The sequence below is a fragment of the Panthera onca genome, chromosome C1 (assembly GCF_046562875.1).
Source record: "Panthera onca isolate mPanOnc1 chromosome C1, mPanOnc1 haplotype 2, whole genome shotgun sequence".
Classification (NCBI taxonomy): Eukaryota; Metazoa; Chordata; class Mammalia; order Carnivora; family Felidae; genus Panthera; species Panthera onca.
The window spans coordinates 203,366,440-203,384,863 of record NC_138346.1 but is presented as its reverse complement, the minus strand read 5'-3'; the positions used below and the strand labels follow the sequence as shown (position 1 = coordinate 203,384,863).

Here is an 18,424-nt window from a genome sequence, read left to right as displayed (position 1 = left end):
AGGAAACAATCAGCAAAACTAAAAGGCAACCGATGGAATGGGAGAAGACATTTGGAAACGACATATCACATAAAGGGTTACTATCCAAAATCTATAAAGAACTTACCAAACTCAACACCCCGAAAAACAAAATAATCCAGTGAAGAAATGGGCCAAAGACATGAATAGACACTTCTCCAAAGAAGACATCCAGATGGCCAACCGACACATGAAAAAATGCTCAACATCACTCATCATCAGGGGAATACAAATCAAAACCACAGTGAGATACCACCTCACACCTGTCACAATGGCTAACACGAACAACTCAGGCAACAACAGATGTTGGCGAGGATGCGGAGAAAGAGGGTCTCTTTCGCATTGTTGGTGGGAATGCACACTGGTGCAGCCACTCTGGAAAACAGTATGGAGGTTCCTCAAAACACTAAAAATAGAACTACCCTACGACCCAGCAATTGCACTATTAGGCGTTTATCCACGGGATACAGGTATGCTGTTTTGAAGGGGCGCATGCAACCCCATGTTTACAGCAGCACTATCAACAATAGCCAAAGTATGGAAAGAGCCCAAATTTCCATCGATGGATGAATGGATAAAGAAGATGTGGGATATATATACAATGGAATATTACTCGGCAATCAAAAAGAATGAAATCTTGCCATTCGCAACTACGTGGATGGAACTAGAGGGTATTATGCTAAGCCAAATTCGTCAGTCAGAGAAAGACAAATATCATAGAACTTCACTCATATGAGGACTTTAAGACACAGAACAGATGAACATAGGGAAGGGAGGCAAAAATAATATAAACAGGGAGGGGGACAAAACATAAGAGACTCTTAAATATGGAGAACAAACAGAAGGTTACTGGAAGGGGTGTGGGAGGGGAGATGGGCTAAATGGGTAAGGGGCATTAAGGAATCTACTCCTGAAATCACTGTTGCACTATATGCTAACTTAGATGTAAATAAAAATTAAAAAAAAAAAAACCATCAAATGCCTAGAAGGCATAAAGGAGATACACATGACCTCTACACAGAGAGCTGTGAAACGCTTTAAGATTTTGTTTTTAAGTAATATCCACACCCAATGTGGGGCTCAAACTCACAGCCCCACATTCAAGAGTCTCATGCAATACCAGCTGAGCCAGCCAGGTGCCCCTCTGTAAAACATTTTTGAAAAAAATTTAAGAAGACTAAAAGAAATGCACATGGATGGGAGAAATCAACATTATAGACATGTAAGTTATCCTTAAATTGATTGCTAGAATCAATGCAATCTAAACCAAAATGGCAGTAAGGATTTTTATTCTTAGGACATTAATGAGTTGATTCTAAAATCAATATGGAAATGCAATGGGGCCAAGAGTCACCAAGATAAAATACAAGGTTGAAAGATTTATACTACTACATTAAAGACTTATTATAGGGGCGCCTAGGTGGCTCAGTCATCTAACCATCTGACTCTTGATTTTGGCTCAGGTCATGATCTCACGGTTTGTGGGAAGGAACTCCACGTGAGGCTCTGTGCATAGAGTCTGCTTGAGATCCTCCCCCCCGCCCCTCCCCCCCTCATGCTCCTTCTCTCTCTCTCTCTCTCTCTCTCTCTCTCTCTCTCTCTCTTAAAATAAATAAACATTTAGGAAAAAAGACTTGTGTGGGTGCCTGGGCAGCTCAGTCAGTTAAGCTCAGGTCATGATCTCGCAGTCTGTGAGTTCAAGCCCCGCATCGAGCTCCGTGCTGACAGCTCAGAGCCTGGAGCCTGCTTTGGAGTCTGTGTCTCCCTCTCTCTCTCTTCCCCTCCCCTGCTCATGCCCTCTCAAAAAATGAATAAATGTTAAAAAAAAAATTTTAAGAATATATATAAAAAAAAGATGTTATAAAGTTACAATAATTAAGACTGTGTTGAGTAATTGACCAGAATAAAGAATCCAGAAGTAGCCCTGCATATACATGGACACCTGATTTATAGCAAAGATAGAGCAGCAGAGTAGTAGAAAAAGAATGGCCTTTTTTTTTTTTAAGTGTATTTATTCATTTTTGAGAGAGAGAGAGAGAGAGAGAGAGAGAGAGCGAGCGTGTACCCGTGTGCAAGCAGGGAAGGAGCAGAGAAAAGAGGGAGAGAATCCCAAGCAGGCTCCGCAGTGCCAGCACAGAGCCAGAGATGGGACTCAAACTCATGAACCGTGGAGAGCATAACCTGAGCCGAAATCAAGAGTCAGAGGCTCAACTGACTGAGCAACCCAGGTACCCCGAGAATGGCCTTTCAATAAATGGTCCTGGTTCACTTGGATATGGATATTGAAAACACCAAACTTGTACATCCACCTCATACCATACACCAAAACAACTCCACTGAATTGTAGGTCTAGACACGAGAAGTAAAATCATACAATTTCTAGAAGAAATTATTTGGGGCTAGGCAAAGATTTCTCAAGTAGGACGGATATACACAGCAACTAAAAAGGAAAGGATTGATAAGTTGGGCTATATTAAAATTAAGAGCGGAAAGGAAAATCACAGACGGAAAGATATTTACTCTACCTGTAGGTGACAAATCGACTCATTTCTAGAATGGTTTAAAGACCTCTTAAAAATAAGAAGAATCCAGGGGCTCCTGGGTGGCTCAGTCGGTTGAGCATCTGACCTTGGCTCCGCATCAGGCTCTGTGTTGACAGCTTGGAGCCTGGAGCCTGTTTGGGATTCTGTGTTTCCCTCTCTCTCTGCCCCTCCCTCACTCCTGCTCTGTCTGTCGGTCTCTCTCCCAAAAATAAATAAACATTAAAAAAAATTTTTTTTAAGAAGAAAACTCCAATGGAAAACAAATGGGCAAAAAACTTGAACAATCACTCTTCCAAAAAGAATATTCTAAAGGTCAACCAACGTATGAAAAGTTGCTCAATTTCATCAATCAAAGAGCAACGCAAATTAAAACCACTATGTGTGAAAGATGTTGGCGATGACGTAGAGCAATTGGAATTCTCATACGTTGCTCGTAAAGAAATAAAACTGGCAAAACCGCTTTGGAAAAATGGCGATATTGACTAAGCTGATCATAAACACATCTTAGGACCCAGCAATTCTACTCCAAGGTAGAGACAACATATATACACATATGTCCCCAACACAGGTACACGCATAGTTTAAGAATCTTATATTCATAGTAGCCCCAAACTGGAAACAACCCAAATGTCCTTCAATGGTAGAATGGATAAATAAATTGTGGTGTATTCCAACCACGAGAAACTTTATAACAGCGAAAATGAACTCATCACTGATACAGGAAACATGGAGTTCAATCCCTCAAATACGAGTGAGAAAAGCCTGAGAGCAAAAAGTTCACGTTGTATGATTCCAATTTATATAAAGTGCAAAAACAGGCTAAAGTAGTTAATGCCGTTAGAAGTCAGGATAGCTGTAGTGTGTACTTTTGCAGAGATGGGGGAAGGGACAAGATGGGACTTTTGGGTTACTTGTTGCGATTTTATGTCTTAGCCTGAAGAGTGATTCCATAGGTGGTGTTTTCATTATGAACATCCATTAAGCTGTATAACTATGACTGGTGTACTTTTTCTGAATATGTATTATGCTTCGAGTTAAAGAAGTATTGAAGAAAAAGAGAGCACAAAGTCAAAGGATGGGAGGAAGAAAGAGAGGTCTGGCTGGGGTTGGAGAGCATCAGGGACTCTAGAAGCCCACCAGGGAGATGGAAATACCCCAAACAACCCAGCAGAAGGGGGGCTTGCATTAATTTTAGGAATATAGAAAGTAAGATCTCTTTATACATCTAAATGTGAGGACTGAGATTCTTACCAGATACATGGAAATAACAAGTGTGTTGAATAGACTTCCTCCCCCTTCCCCCCTCATCCTTTCTTTTCATAGTTTCTTCCCAGTCACCACATTAGAAAGCAGTGAGGAACCACCAATGCAATCTATCTGATGTCCCTTAAGCCTTGAGGGTATGACCCAGGATTTACTATATTCCTCTAGAATGTGTTCTTATGTGCCAAAAAGAACACATGTCAAGAGCTCTCTTGCCCCTCAAAGACATCTGTGATTAAATTCACAAGACCTTTCTGTACTTTGTTGGCCTTGCTGGAATGTTTTTTGCCAGGGTGTTGGTCTTTGTGTGTTGAGTCGTCCATCTCAGCAAAGTTCTGCGACATGTTCCATTTGTTTGATGAAAAACTCTGCCACATGTTCTTCTAAGCACCTGAAACAGCAAAATACAGCATGGGTAGGGATCATTTCACCTTCTTGTTAACCATGTTGATTGGGTTCTGGTCTATCCGCAGAAGACACCGGGGAATCTTGTGGGCAGAGGCTGAGATTTACCGAGTTCGAGGACCCTAACTCCCAAGCACATCGCACTGCCTGTAACAGGAACTCCGAACGTGTTCACTGTTGACGTTGCTTACAGAGCTACCGAAGGCTTGAACTTTATAACTTTATCCACGCTCAGGTAATTGACATGCAATCTAATTCATCAGTTCTAAGTGTACAGTTCAAAGTTTTGGCAAAGGTTTACAATTGTGTCAAACACATCACAACGAAGACATAAATATACCCGTCATCCCCAAATGCTTCCCGTGTTTCTTTGCCATCAGTTCCCTCCCAACCCTGCATCCGGCAACCACTGCTCTGCTCTCTGTCACAAGAGTTGCCTTTTCTAGAATGTCATATATATGTAATCATGACTATCTTTTTTCACATAGCACAATGCTTTTAAGATTCTTCCATTTGTTGCCTGTACCAGTAAGTTGTTCCAATTGCTACACATTCTGACCACGGTCATCACGAATCAAATACTTGAGAAGAAACTTCTTCCTATTTCTTTTTTTCTTTAATTTTTTTTAATGTTTATTTTGAGAGAGAGAGAGAGAAAGAGCACAAGCGGGTGAGGGACAGAGAGAGAGGGAGACACAGAATCGGAAGCAGGCTCCAGGCTCTGAGCCATCAGCCCAGAGCCCGACGCGGGGCTCGAACTCACAAACCGCAAGATCATGACCTGAGCTGAAGTCGGACGCTCAACCGACGGAGCCACCCAGGCGCTCCCCTTCTTCCTGTTTCCGAACTTTACCTGTGCAGGTCCCCCCTCCTCTGTGGTATTCTACCCTATAAATTCCAGCCTCTCCGGTCTTCCTAAAGTCTGATTTCTATCTCCCCAATCCAGAAAGCTGGGCTTTTTTGAGGGTACCCTCCTCCCCCCCACTAAACTGTGGCCCGGAAACTGCCCCCAGCACTAACCTTGGGCAATTGCAGGGCTCACCTTATTTCCCTTCTCTCAGGAATTGCCACACTAAGCTACCTCTTGTCTTCTGTCTAAAACCAGTTGCCTCATGCCTGTCTTTATTTTAGTTGTTAACAGCAGGAGCATGACTCAATTTCCATCGCAGTTCATCTTTCGTGGACAGACTTCAGTTCTATTTTGCTCATCTTTTTTTCCCCCAAAGAACTTAGACCATTTGCGAACAAATGGAGGACTGAATGAATGATGGCGTGCTCAACCAATCCTTTTCACCTTCAGTATTCGTTCCCCACTTGTCTCTTAGCAGCAATTCTCAATCTGTTTTGGTTGATAAGCTACACCGAAACTTTAATCTTTAATAGAGCTATTGGCAGTGCACTCCAAGAAATTAAGAGATTCAAAGCAACAGAAATCAATAATGCTCACAGAAAACCACCTACTCCAGTATAAAAATGTCTTCTAGGATCTATAAAAGCAGCCACCATTCACTCACCACCCCAGAGTGCTGTGTTGTCTTAGTCCTCCTACTGAGTACTTGGTACTTCTACCATCTATTTCCCTAGCCACAAGAAAACTCTTATTTTTAAAATGCACTAATGGGAGGGGCGCCTGGATGACTCAGTCGGTTAAGTGTCCAACTTCGGCTCAGGTCATGATCTCATAATTTGTGAGTTTGAGCCCTACGCTGGGCTCTGTGCTGACAGCTGGGAGCCTGGAGCCTACTTCGGATTCTGTGTCTCCCTCTCTCTCTGCCCCTCCCCTGCTCGCGCTCTGTCCCTCTCTCCCAAAAATAAATATGTAAAAAAGATTTTTAAATAAAATAAAAATGCACTAATGGGGTGAGCACAGCGTGATGGGATGCCTGTGGGATCCCTGTGTTGTACATCTGAAACTAATGAAACATCGTGTGTCAACTACACTCAAATATAAAGGTTAATTAAGAAATAAATAAATGATAAAAAATAAAAATGCACTAATGTATAGAATTACAGGTGTTTAGAAAAAGAATTAAGCTTCCTATTATAATGGTGATATGGGCACCTTATCAAATTTTTGAAATATATAAAAAATTAAAGAGACTTTCTAAGACAATCCATAAAGTCACCTAAAGTCGACACTGGAAATAATGCTTTCGAGCCTTGTCACTGCATACCTGTGAAGCCAGGATGAGAGCAGGTGCAGCCCAGGTCTGAACGGAGCACTGTCCGGATGTACCTTACTGGTGCATGTCCTTGTATAACTGTTCATGACAGGATGTCATGGGCCTAGAATCTCAAAAAAGAGTAATGAAGATTTACCACCTTCCTAATCGGTGGTACGTGTTTAAGCAAGTCCCAGGTGAGCGCCAGCACACTAATCAAGAGTATCCAGTCCTGGGTTCAAGGTTGTACTCTGCCACTTACTAGTTCTGATTCTAGACAAGCCACTTAATCTTTTGAGCCCACTGCCCCCTCCGTAAACTGAGAATGATAATGGTACTTTCCTCTCAACGTGCTCGTGGATTAAATACAATGACCCACGTGATGAAAGAGATGATGCTGCCAGGCCTATGGCAGGCTTTTATTAATACTAGGTTTTGACCTATGCACAGGGATAATATATTAACAGCTTAAAATAAGAACTATCATTTATTTATTGAGCCCTTACAGTCCTAAATACCTTGAATGCAATACTTCATGCTGTCCTTACAATAATCCAGTGAGGTATTATCCCCATTTTATAGATAAGAAAACAGCAGTTTAGAGAGAGGGGTTAGGTGACTTACTCAAGGTCACACGAGAGTAAGAGGTGGAATCAGGCTTTGAACCTAGAAAGGCTGACTTCTGCTCACTCTTAACCACTACAGCAACCTCTAAGGCAGAACCCACTGAATGTTAACCTGCTAAATTTTGACATTTAGCAGCCTTGAGTGGGTATGGTTGGATTTTTTAAAACGAGGATACTACAAATAGTTTTCTTTTTTTTTTTAATTTTTCTTTCTTAATGTTTTTTATTTATTTTTGAGGCAGAGAGAGACAGAGCATGAGCGGGGAAGGGGCAGAGAGAGAGGGAGACACAGAATCCAAATCAGGCTCCAGGCTCTGAGCCGTCAGCACAGAGCCCGATGCGGGGCTCGAACTCACAGAGTGTGAGATCATGACCTGAGCCGAAGTGGGACGCTCAACCGACTGAGCCACCCAGGCACCCCTACAAATAGTTTTCAAAAGCAAACATTTGAGACTGTTGCCCTTTCGCAGAATGCTGGGCTCTCCCAGGACTCAGTTTGAGAATTCCCGAGGCAGTTCATTGTTAGGTAGTTCTAACTACTAGAAAGCTCCGCCTGTGTCAAAGCTGATTCCTTTTTCTCCCCCTTCACTTTTCCTCATTCCGCACCTTGGAATCAGCCTGGAATCAATCCCACTCTCTTTTCACGTCGGTGATTTTCAAAGTGCAGGTCACAGCCTGCAGTTTTTTGTGAGCTTTTTGTTTGTCATGTGCATGTGTGAGTGCTGGATGGAAACATAAAATGCATTTCTAGCATGGATCACATTCCAAAAGTTTGAAAGCCACTGTTCTATAGGACTCTTCTTCACGTATTTGAAGGCAGTTGTCATATCCCACTACCTAAAGGCATTGGACCTTTTCAGCCTCTGCAATACCTCCTTGTAGTATGGGGATTCCTCCCTTCCCTCTTCTGGGTATTGTCTTCCGGCCCGGTCACCGGATTCGTCTGGGTCTCTCCTCAAAGTTTCTTTGGGGCGCCTGGGTGGCGCAGTCGGTTAAGCGTCCGACTTCAGCCAGGTCACGATCTCGCGGTCTGTGAGTTCAGCCCCGCGTCAGGCTCTGGGCCGATGGCTCGGAGCCTGGAGCCTGTTTCCGATTCTGTGTCTCCCTCTCTCTCTGCCCCTCCCCCGTTCATGCTCTGTCTCTCTCTGTCCCAAAAATAAATAAAAAACGTTGAAGAAAAAAAAAAAAAAAAAAAAAAGTTTCTTAGGGACGTCTTCCTTAATCACTCTCTCCTACAGAATACCACCCCTCTCTCTCCAGCCCGACACTGCCTTATGTTTCTCAATGCACTTTTCACCACCAAGCATCATATTTTATACGTATTTCTTTGTTTATGGTTTTCCCCAATAGAACGTTCATCACTGAATCCCCAGTGTGTTTCCTAGCACATGGTAGTTGCTCGATAATATTTGTGGGATGAATGGATACTAGGGGTAGACGTATTCTAGCCATAGTCCATATAGATGTATTAATAATACAACTCTTTCCTTTCGGAGCCACATTCTATAAGGTTTTAACGCACCTGACTATAAATACAGGCATATCTTCACTCAACTACATGTTAGAAAAAAAAAAAAAAAAACCCTTTATCATTTATGTTACAGTATTATCACATTTTTTATACATCTATACATGCATATTAATGTGCGGCATGTATCAGTATATACCAAATCATATATACTGTTACTGTATGTGGAACTTTATAGTATTTGAGTGAGCAGTTTTGACTATATGAGATTTTTACCGATTCAGTCATATATAATGCTAAAGGTGCATCTTGAAAGTATTTTACACTTTTCAAAGCCCTCTCGGGGGAAATAATCCATTTACTATTTTTTCATGAACTGAGAAGGCATGTCAGAGAGCAGGAAGGAGCTTTAGCAGCCGGCTAGTGACTGCCAAATTCCAATCTCACCCTTTCACTTTACAGATGGATAAACTGAGGCCCAGAGCAGGGGAGACTTCGCTGAGGGACACCCAAGTTGCTGGGGAGGACCTGGGGTTAGAACTCAGCTCTTTGTCGTCCACCCACTGCCCAGCACGGAGCCCCCAACCGTTTGTACACTCCCAGAGGCAGAGGCAGGGGGCCAGAGGCCCACGCCCTTCATAGGACCTCCGTGGGGGAGGGCAGGCCGTGGTTATCATCACCGCTTTAGCTGGGGGCACACCATCAGGAGGGAGCACCTCCGACCTTGGCTTTTTCTCGCCCTGGGGCACCACCCAGCTCCGCAGAAGAATTCTGCACGCACCCAGAAGGCCGGGGATCTCAGTGGTGTCCCATGGGGTGCGCCAGGTCCTCCTCCCCACCACCCCGCGACCCGTTCCCGGACAAGAACTGCCTCCTACCTCGTCGGGTTCCCCAGGGCTGACTCTGGCCTGCGCAGCCTCCCCGTCGCTATGGCAACCAACCGCCTAACATTCTAGAGTCCTTCCTCAGCCCGCCTCCTGAGTAACTAGCCAATGGTTTCCTCTGTTTCTTTAAGGTGAAAAGTTGTTGCCCAATCGCCAGAGGCTTTAAAAAAAAAAAAAAAACCGCAGGGAGTTTGCCAGAATTTTAAGGGTTCAGGTTAATTAAGTCAGAACGGGTTGGGAAATTTAATAGGGGATTATCTAAGTGATCCCTCAAATGTCTTGTGATAGACCAAGACCCTTAGAATTTTACCTACCCAGAAATCTTAGTTAAAAGAATAAACCTAAGACAACATTCCTCCAAGCCCTATGTATAAAAGAAAAAAGATTGCTATGGACAACGATCCAATGGCAGACAGACATATAGTGTTCCTTGAGCCCCTCTTTACAAGCTTCAGAACAGTCCCTGTGATCTTGTCACTCGCCAGCTCAGAACCCTCAATGGCCCCCCCTTAAATTTAGGATGAAATCCAAAGGTTTTATTAAGCCGTCCCTGGCCGGGTCCTCTGATTGCGGCTCCTACCACCCACGCCCCAGAAAAATCTTGCTCGAGTCACGCTTTCCTATGGGCAGTTCCTACGAAATGCCAACCTTGTTCTGCTCTCGGGTGTTCCCTCTGAGTCTCTCTACCTCCAGATCTGAACCAAATCTGGCTACTTTCTCCTCCTTGGGGGTCTCTGCCCAAATTCCATTTCTTCATCTGTAAAATGGGTATGAGCTCCACGTCCCTCTTAGGGGGTTGTTGCAAGGATCTGAAATGAGATGCATGTATGAAGAAGTGTAAGCTCCATGCACGTGTTGATTACATTTATTGCCTACTGACTGTACTTACGGTTGTACCTTACAAGTGCTAGGCTCACTGGAGGACCTTAAGCATTGCGGAGCTGCGGACGCGCTGGGAGCGTCGGTATACAGCTCAGCCAACAGGTGTTAGGGGAGGGCCCGCAAAGGAAGATGTATATGGCCCCCAGTACTAAGGAAGGCTTTAGGGGTAGCCGGGTCTCGAGGGATGTGAAGGATTTGAATAGATGGTGAGAGCATAAAGCGCAGCAACAGCAGGGGCAAAGCCCAGGAGGCAGCGCTAAGAATTGGAAGGCAGGACTCCTGGCAGGCTGACCACCTGTCGGGCAGGGGGAGGTGAGCAGTCACCTGAGCTCTCCGGAGAGCGAGAGCGGGGTTTGTTCCAACGTTCTTGGTGCGGCCGCTAGAGGGGACCCCCTCCAGGTGAGCGCGAAGCTGGAGGAGGGCGCCGCCTCCCCAAGTCTCTCCCCCTACGCTTCAAGCAAGCTTTGCGGCACAGCCAATAGCCGGGGGCTGTCCCGCCCATCCCTTCCTCGCAGCCACTCGCCTGCACGAAGTCGCCGCCAGCTTCTGACTGGCAGGCGTCCTGGCAAATCACATCGCGGCCTTTGAAAGCAAAACACTGCAGCACCCTGGCCGCTCTTGAGTTGGGGAAGGAATTAAGGAGGCTGTGCCTCCGGGTTGCGCGAAGAGTCCAAGTCATTTCTCAGAAACCTCCGATAGGTGGTCCTTAGAGAAAACGCCGCCGGTGAGTAGTGATTAAGCCTGAGGGGGGGGGGGGGGGGGACTTGAAATCAGCCTTCGTTTTTTTCAGGAAAGGGAATGCATTTGGAATCGTCTAACGCCCCCTAGTACAAATACCCTTCCTTCTTGCTGTCATCAGCCTTGCAGGTCTGGGTCTCGCTGCCTCGGAATGCTTTTTTCCCCCATTTTTGCAGGGGGCATGGGTTTGCCTTAATATAGATGATGGCAGGCTTTACCAAATCAGGAAGTGAAATGCGGTAACTTTGCCAAAATTATCCCTCTACACGCCGGCTCGGGCTTCCTGGCAGTAGCAGATGGTGGAGTTAGCAGGTGGAATGAGGGGAGGTATTCTTGATGTATACTGGCTGCTGGAAGTTGTAGTTTCCTGCTCAATGGGAGGGCAATGAAGAGTGTAACCCTTTAGTGAGCCAAAGCCCGGGAAAGGGAAAGGGCTTGGCGTAACTGGCACTCAACAAGCCGGAAGGCGAATCGTCAGGTGGTGGGAAAGAGCGTATTTTATTTATTTTTTTCAGATATAGCCAAATCCTAATGCAAACTCTACTCTTAGCAGCCATGACCTATGGTCCTGTCATCTGTCTGACCTGCTCTGTGGGTTGGTGAAATAATTCATTGAGATAAGGGGAGGGGCGGGGGGGGGGGGGAGGAATGGAAGAAAGCACCTAGAATTATCTTTCCTTTCTTGAGTCAGTGACCCTGTGCTCACTGCTGGCTGTGACAGCCTCAAAATTAAGGGGTGGCTGGGAACACAGAGTTGGCCACTTGCCTCCTGGGCATATGTTAGTCCTGGAAAAGTGCTTTGAAGGCAGAAAAGGAGAATCATCCAGGCAAAGGATGTGAGCCTTACAAGGGAGGGCAACTGGCAAAGAGTTCCTCCAGAGCTTTTATTTTCTTTTTTGAATGTTTGTTTATTTATGAGAGAGAGCATGTGAGCAGGGGAGGGGCAGAGAGAGAGGGAGACAGAATCCCAAGCAGGCTCCGCACTGTCAGTGCAGAGCCAGATTCAGGGCTGGAACCCTCGAACTGTGAGATCATGACCTGAGCCAAAATCAAGTCAGATGCTGAGCCTATTGAGCTACTCAAGCAGCCCCCCATCCGAGGCCTTTAGTCTAGACTCCTCCCGAGCCAAGGGAGAGTTTCCTGTCTTTGCAGGTGATGCCTCAGAGGCCTGAGCATTTCTGAGGCAGAGAGAAGAGCTGCTTTTTAAAAGCAAATTAAATGACAGTCACAACACCACCACAAACAAAAACAAACACAGAAACCCACCTGAACAAAGTAGCTGGTCCAAACAAGGTTAGGAGGCCTAGGTTTCCATCACCCCATTGGCATGTCCCCAAGGCCTGTTTGCTTTCTCTGACATCCTGTGGGCGGGGCTGGGTGCAGCAGTTGTATCTCTGGAGTTGTGGTTGATGAGGCCTGAGTAAGCCATTCCATTCTTGATTGCAAACTGCATCAGGTGCTTAACAGGCCTGCCTTTAGCCAGTCAGGAGGTATAGATGGAGGTCACCAGGCCAGGCCCTGGGCCGGATCTTGGCAAGGGATGAACAGGGGATTCAGCAAACGCCTTCCCAGCGTTTGTGCCCCAGTGCCTCTCCGGCTCCAGCTTGAAAGCCTCTAAGGGTCTCTTGGAGGTCTGTCCCTGGGCCACTCTTCCTTCCTAAGGCTACTATATTCAAAACATTAAAATACATAAATTTAACCCAATAATGCTTTTCACCCACACATGAAAGTATAGTGAAGAATAATTATGCTTTTCACAAGATTGCAAATACTTTACAGTCAGGGAGGTTTGATTATGGGATGTGAGTTATAAAATTGATGAGTGTACCCTGTACGTATTGTATATATATGGCATGTATATCTATGTAATTAAGGTATTGACTATATACTGAATGTGTAACCTCATCTGGAGATAGCAACAATGATTTAATTTTGAGGCCCTTCAACAAAGTGAGACCTGGGCTAAATGGTCTTCGTGGCTGCCCCTGTGCCAAGCCCTGCATCTCGTGTCTCCTAGATGCTGGACGCAGTGTTAGCCCTGTGACATATGACTGTGCTGCTCCTACCAGGAACCAGCATTCCTGGGGAGAGGGCTAGATAACAGAAGGAACTGGAAGTCACAGGACAAAGAGCAACTTTTTTTATGCCTTGAGGCATAGCAGAGGCTGTGTCTGTTTGGCATATAGTAGGCCCTCAATAAATGTAGCATGAATGCATGAAAGAAAGGAACATTTGTGGGTAAATTAAATAATTAAACTGATAAGAATAAAATTAATAATAGCTGCCATCCATTGGCCATTTGTTATGCATAGCATTTTACATGCATTATCTCATCAAATTCTCACAACAGCCCTGTGGGGGGGTAGAAATGTTATTATCTGATTATCTGTATTTTCCAGCAGAGAAAACTGCCTGGAAAGTTAAATGACTTGGCCAAGGCAAACAGGTAGCATATAACAGATCAAAAGCTATTTATAACATTTTTTAAATTGAAATGAGCATAGACTTTGCAGTAGAATCCAAATTTGTATGATTGATTTTTTTTTTTTTTCTTTTCTACTATAAGAAGACTTCAAAGAAACTCTTAGCGTTGTGGTAAGGTGTTTTTGGCCAGGCCTTCCAGAACCCTAGGAGCATACTTCATCTTTCTTCTCCATTTGGTAGACAAGCTTGACATGCATTGAAAATACCCGTCCGATAAAGTCAATGGGAATTACTGTCATTGACGATCTTACTTGAAGCCACATTATTACCCCCACTTTACAGATGAGACACCTGAGTCTCCCAGAGGTGTTATGATCCGGTCACACAGGTCTTCTCCCAGGGTCCAGTGTTACCTCACCTGTGCTAGGCTGACTTTTGGGTAGCAGCCCAGTTCTTCCACCATTCGTGAAGATAGCTTTTCTTCTCGTTCTTTCATTCCGATATCGAACACAGGTGGTTCGATATTTTTTGGAGGACTGGAGAGGCAGACAAGACAATCTTCTACTTCTTATGTAGGGGAGCCTATGGAAAAGGTAGGATTTCAGTTAGGATATGACGGGAAGAAGGAAGCCGGGGGTGGGGGGAGCAAAAAGGCGATTAGAAAAAAAATTTTTTTAACTGTTTAATTATTTTTTTAATGATTATTTATTTTTGAGAGGGAAAGAGAGAGCGAGCACAAGTGGGGTCGGGGCAGAGAAAGAGGGGGACAGAGTATCCAAAGTGGGTTGTGCACTGACAACAGAGCCCCATGTGGAGCTCAAGCTCTTAAACTGTGAGATCATGACCTGAGCCGAAGTCGGATGCATAACCCACTGAGCCACCCAGATGCCCCTAATTATTTTTGAGAGAGAGAGAGAATCCCAAGCAGGCTCCATGCTGTCAGTGCAGAGCCTAATGTGGGGCTCGATCCCATGAACCTTGAGATCACGACCTGAGCCGAAGTCAAGAGTCAAACACTTGGGGAGCCTGGGTGGCTCAGTTGGCAAAGCGCCTGACTTCGGCTCAGGTCATGATCTCATGGTCGGTGAGTTCGAGCCCCGTGTCGGGCTCTGGGCTGACAGCTCAGCGCCTGGGCCTTCTCTGGATTCTGTGTCTCCCTCTCTCTCTCTGCTCCTCCCCTACTCACACTCTGTCTCTCTCTCAAAAATAAACATTAAAAAAATATTCTAAAAGAGTCAGATGCTTAACCAACTGAGCCACCAGGTGCCCTGAGGAAAGGTAATTTTTAAGGGCCAGGAAAAAAGGTTTTGAGGTAGATGAGCCATGTCTTTATTATTATTTATTTACTTTTATTATTTTTTTAATGTTTATTTTTTTAATTTTTTTTTTTTACCTTTTATTTATTTTTGAGAGAGAGAGAGAGAGAGAGAGAGACAGAGCACAAGTGGGGGAGGGGCAGAGAGAGGGAGACACAGAATCTGAAGCAGGCTCCAGGCTCCCAGTTGTCAGCACAGAGCCTGATGCAGGACTTGAACCCAGGAACCATGAGATCATGACCTGAGCTGAAGTCGGACGCTCAACGGACTGAGCCACCCAGGCGCGCCTTTAATGTTTATTTTTGAGAGAGAGAGAGAGACAGAGCGTGAGCAGGGGAGGCACAGAGAGAGAGGGAGACACAGAATCTGAAATAGTCTCCAGGCTCCAAGCTGTCAGCACAGAGCCCGGCCAGGGGCTGGAACTCACAAACCGTGAGACCCTGACCTGAGCTGAAGTCAGCTCCTTAATCCGCTGAGCCACCCAGGCATCCTGAGCCATGTCTTTATTAGGGGAGGCCAAAGGCATGATATAATTTTGTAAATGACTTCACTTCTCATGACGGCTTGCGTTTTGTCCTCAAAGTGTATGTCCCCTTGGGTGATCAAGCTGGGCTCACCGTACTTGCATTCTTCATGTTCCTCCCCACCACCCTAGGGCGCCGCCAGGATAAGGAATCGCACCCTCGCCTGCCTGCCTGGGAGAGACAGAACCTGGCACTTCTCGGGGTGAAGGTGAGGGAGAGGCTGTAAATCAGCCAGAAGAGCCTCGAAGTCCTCCAACGGCCCCGTGAAAGGAGGTGACCCCCGCCAGGAGAGATGGTCTCCGGGTTCGGCCCCGCCTAGCGGCAGCTCCAGCTTCCCAGGGAATGTTCCACTAGCGCCATGGACCGAGCCCGCGGTGCGGCCCTGCAGCTGCGCCCGCTCCCGCCCACAAGCAGCGCAGACCCCGGCGGCAGCGAGGCTTCCTTCTCCTACAAGGCAAGAGCTTTCTTTCTGGTTTTGAAATGTGGTGTTTTTCTAACCCGAGAGTAACACACCATAGCCCTGGCTCACACGTATTTCCGGGGTCTGCGTGCCTGTTAGGCAGAAACAGGCACAAATGTAGAACGGGTAATCCAGAAGAAAGAAACACTCATTGAAGTACATAAAGACAGGGGGTTAGAGAAAAACATAGAAAGAGAAATATTTTTAAAAAATTTTTAAGGTTTACTTATTTTTGAGAGAGAGAGAGAGAGAGACAGAGCACGAGTGGGGGAGGGGCAGAGAGAGAGGAAGACCTAGAATCCGAAGCAGGCTCCAGGCTCCGAGCTGTCAGCACAGAGCCGGACGCGGGGCTCGAACTCACAGACCGTGAGATCGTGACCTGAGCCGAAGTCAGGCGCTTCACGGACTGAGCCACCCAGGCGCCCCGAGAAATATTTTTAAAGGGAGGTATTCCCACTTAGATGATTTGTCTGTTTGTTTTAAATCACCTACTCTATTACTCAGAGACAAGCCTTGTTCATATTTCTCCTTCCTGTCTTTTTTTGGTGTTACACTTTTGGGATCAGACTGCACAGAAAGTTTCCTATCTTGGTTGTTTCACGTAGCCCTATTTGTGGGTTATTTCCCCGTGTAATTGAGTCGTGATTTAATGCATACTTTTTGAACGGATTGCCCAGTAATCTGTTGAGCTGCTCTATCAAAACTTTCTGGACACATCCCCTACTGTTAGATGTTCAGGTTGTTTCTACTGCGGGGTGAGTGTAAACCCAGCATCCCAGAGTGCTGCTTGCGACCCTGCTGTCTCTAAGAATTGGCTAGCCCTGGGAGAGGTGGTCTCTGCGGGGTGAGTGAGGCCACAAATGCCAGAGCATCAAGAACAGAGAACACAAGAAAATACAGTTAATGCAGTTGGCTGTGATGAATGTATGCCAAACAAACAGATACAGAATCTAAGAAAACACAGAACACTCTTCCAGGTGAGATTTCTAATAAGTTTCCATTTCAGTTACAAATTACAAAAGATACTTATTGTAGAAGTACCTTCCGGGTGCCAGAGCAAAGGTAAATCAATCATGGTGACTCTACCAACAAGCTTAGGAGTTGAGGTGGGAGACGGGCACATGCACAGTTATGAGCGAACTGAAGTTCCAGGGGGGATCAAGGGAAAGAAGACGCGTCCTCGAATCCCTATTCTGCTCCTTCCCAGCTAAGTGCCCTTGGACATGTGGCTTAGCCCCTCAGAGCTTCTCTTATGGGTAGAATGGTGGTAGTGATCCCTCCCTCCATCCCTCCTCCCTCCAGCCATGTGGATCAATGAAAAAGCACCTAGCCCACGCAGGCGGCATGCGGGAGGTGCTTGACTCACGAGTGCCTGGGGTTTACAAAGAGGAACAGAGGCAGGTGCCCAAAGCGGAGGAGCGTGTAGTTAATTGTGCCTAGGGAGAGAGGAAGTTGCTTCCTTCCACCTTGATTTGGTTAAGGCTATTTGGGTTGCAGGGAATAAAAACCCATTTCAGAAGCGCTGAGACAAAAGGGAAGACTATTATAAGGCTGCAAGGTAGCTCCTGCCACCAGAGTTAAGAAGGGCGAGAAGGAGATTAGAACAGATTGGAACTCCTCCCCCGCCTTTGACAGAGGGAAGACCCGATTGGCCAGTTTGGGTCAGGTGTCTACCCTGGTCCAATCTGTGGTGGGCAGGTGGGTGGAGTCTCACACAGCAGACAGGTTTCTGGGGCTCCCTCATTGTACGCGGCTCTCAGAGAAAAGTGGTTATGTGGGCTGGGTAGGCTGCCCCCAAATCATCTCTTATATTTGGGGCAAGAAAAACGTTAAGAGGGCCCAAGTGCAACTTTATCAATGAGGTGAAGTTAGGAGCACGCCGTTTGAATTGCAGCGCTGCTCTCTGCCCTGGTTGTTGGGGCGGGGGGGGGGGGGGGGGTGGTCTGTGAAAGGGAGCCCAAGAGGCCAGCTGCCCAGAAGGCAGCATCGCAAGGGGTTGCCGGCACTGGAGGCTTGGCCTCAGCCTGGAAGAGTCAGGCCTCAGTTTCTTCTATTTAGCGAATAGGCATTTCAGCTGAGCACCTGCTCTCCCTGCCTGCGTGGGGTGGGCGGGGCTGTATAAACCACTGAGCTCTCTCTTCCCTGAAGGAGTTTGCAGTCTGGGAGGGAGGTGGGGGAAGCTATTTCTATCAGTGCCTTAGCCTTCAGGACAAATTTGATACAAAAGTAGAGCTAGGAGGGGTGTTACCAGCATGGCCTTTAGACTCAGAGAGACCTGTCTTCAAGGCCCAGCTCTCTCACTGTCTGTCATTGTAACTTGGGGGAAAGGCATGCAACTTCTCTGCAGGTCAGTTTTATTTCAACGTTTTTTATTTATTTTTTTTTTTTATTTATTTTTTTTTTTTTTTGGGGACAGAGAGAGACAGAGCATGAACGGGGGAGGGGCAGAGAGAGAGGGAGACACAGAATCGGAAACAGGCTCCAGGCTCCGAGCCATCAGCCCAGAGCCTGAACGCGGGGCTCGAACTCACAGACCGCGAGATCGTGACCGGGCTGAAGTCGGACGCTTAACCGACTGCGCCACCCAGGCGCCCCTCTGCAGGTCAGTTTTAAATCCACCCTACATGGCGGTTGCGACCATGACCTGAACTTACAGATGCAGGAAACTGAAGCTGCCTGCATCCTCCCCTGTCTCTACTGATAGAAATGCT

General features: G+C 46.2%; 2 protein-coding genes across 7 annotated transcripts in view; one reads left to right on the top strand and one right to left on the bottom strand.

Moving 5' to 3' along the window:
- Nucleotides 1–9,413, bottom strand: part of STPG1 (sperm tail PG-rich repeat containing 1) — a 54,063-nt gene extending 44,650 nt beyond the window's left edge. Inside the window, exons 1-4 of one of the 5 annotated variants that reach the window (XM_078452198.2) lie at nt 9,267–9,328; nt 8,540–8,571; nt 6,404–6,515; nt 4,075–4,215 (exon numbers count right to left, since the gene is read on the bottom strand). In XM_078452198.2, coding sequence (XP_078308324.1) covers nt 4,075–4,201 — 127 coding nt within the window. In that variant the 5' untranslated portion in view covers nt 4,202–4,215; nt 6,404–6,515; nt 8,540–8,571; nt 9,267–9,328. The other 4 variants (XM_078452200.2, XM_078452199.2, XM_078452201.2 and 1 more) reach the window with 4 other exon arrangements.
- A 1,429-nt stretch (nt 9,414–10,842) lies between these two features.
- NIPAL3 (NIPA like domain containing 3) overlaps nt 10,843–18,424 on the top strand; it is a 51,371-nt gene continuing 43,789 nt past the window's right edge. For both annotated transcript variants that reach the window (XM_078452196.2, XM_078452197.2), the window contains exons 1-2: nt 10,843–10,975; nt 15,385–15,707. In XM_078452196.2, coding sequence (XP_078308322.1) covers nt 15,612–15,707 — 96 coding nt within the window. In that variant the 5' untranslated portion in view covers nt 10,843–10,975; nt 15,385–15,611. The remainder of the gene's footprint in view (nt 10,976–15,384; nt 15,708–18,424) is intronic.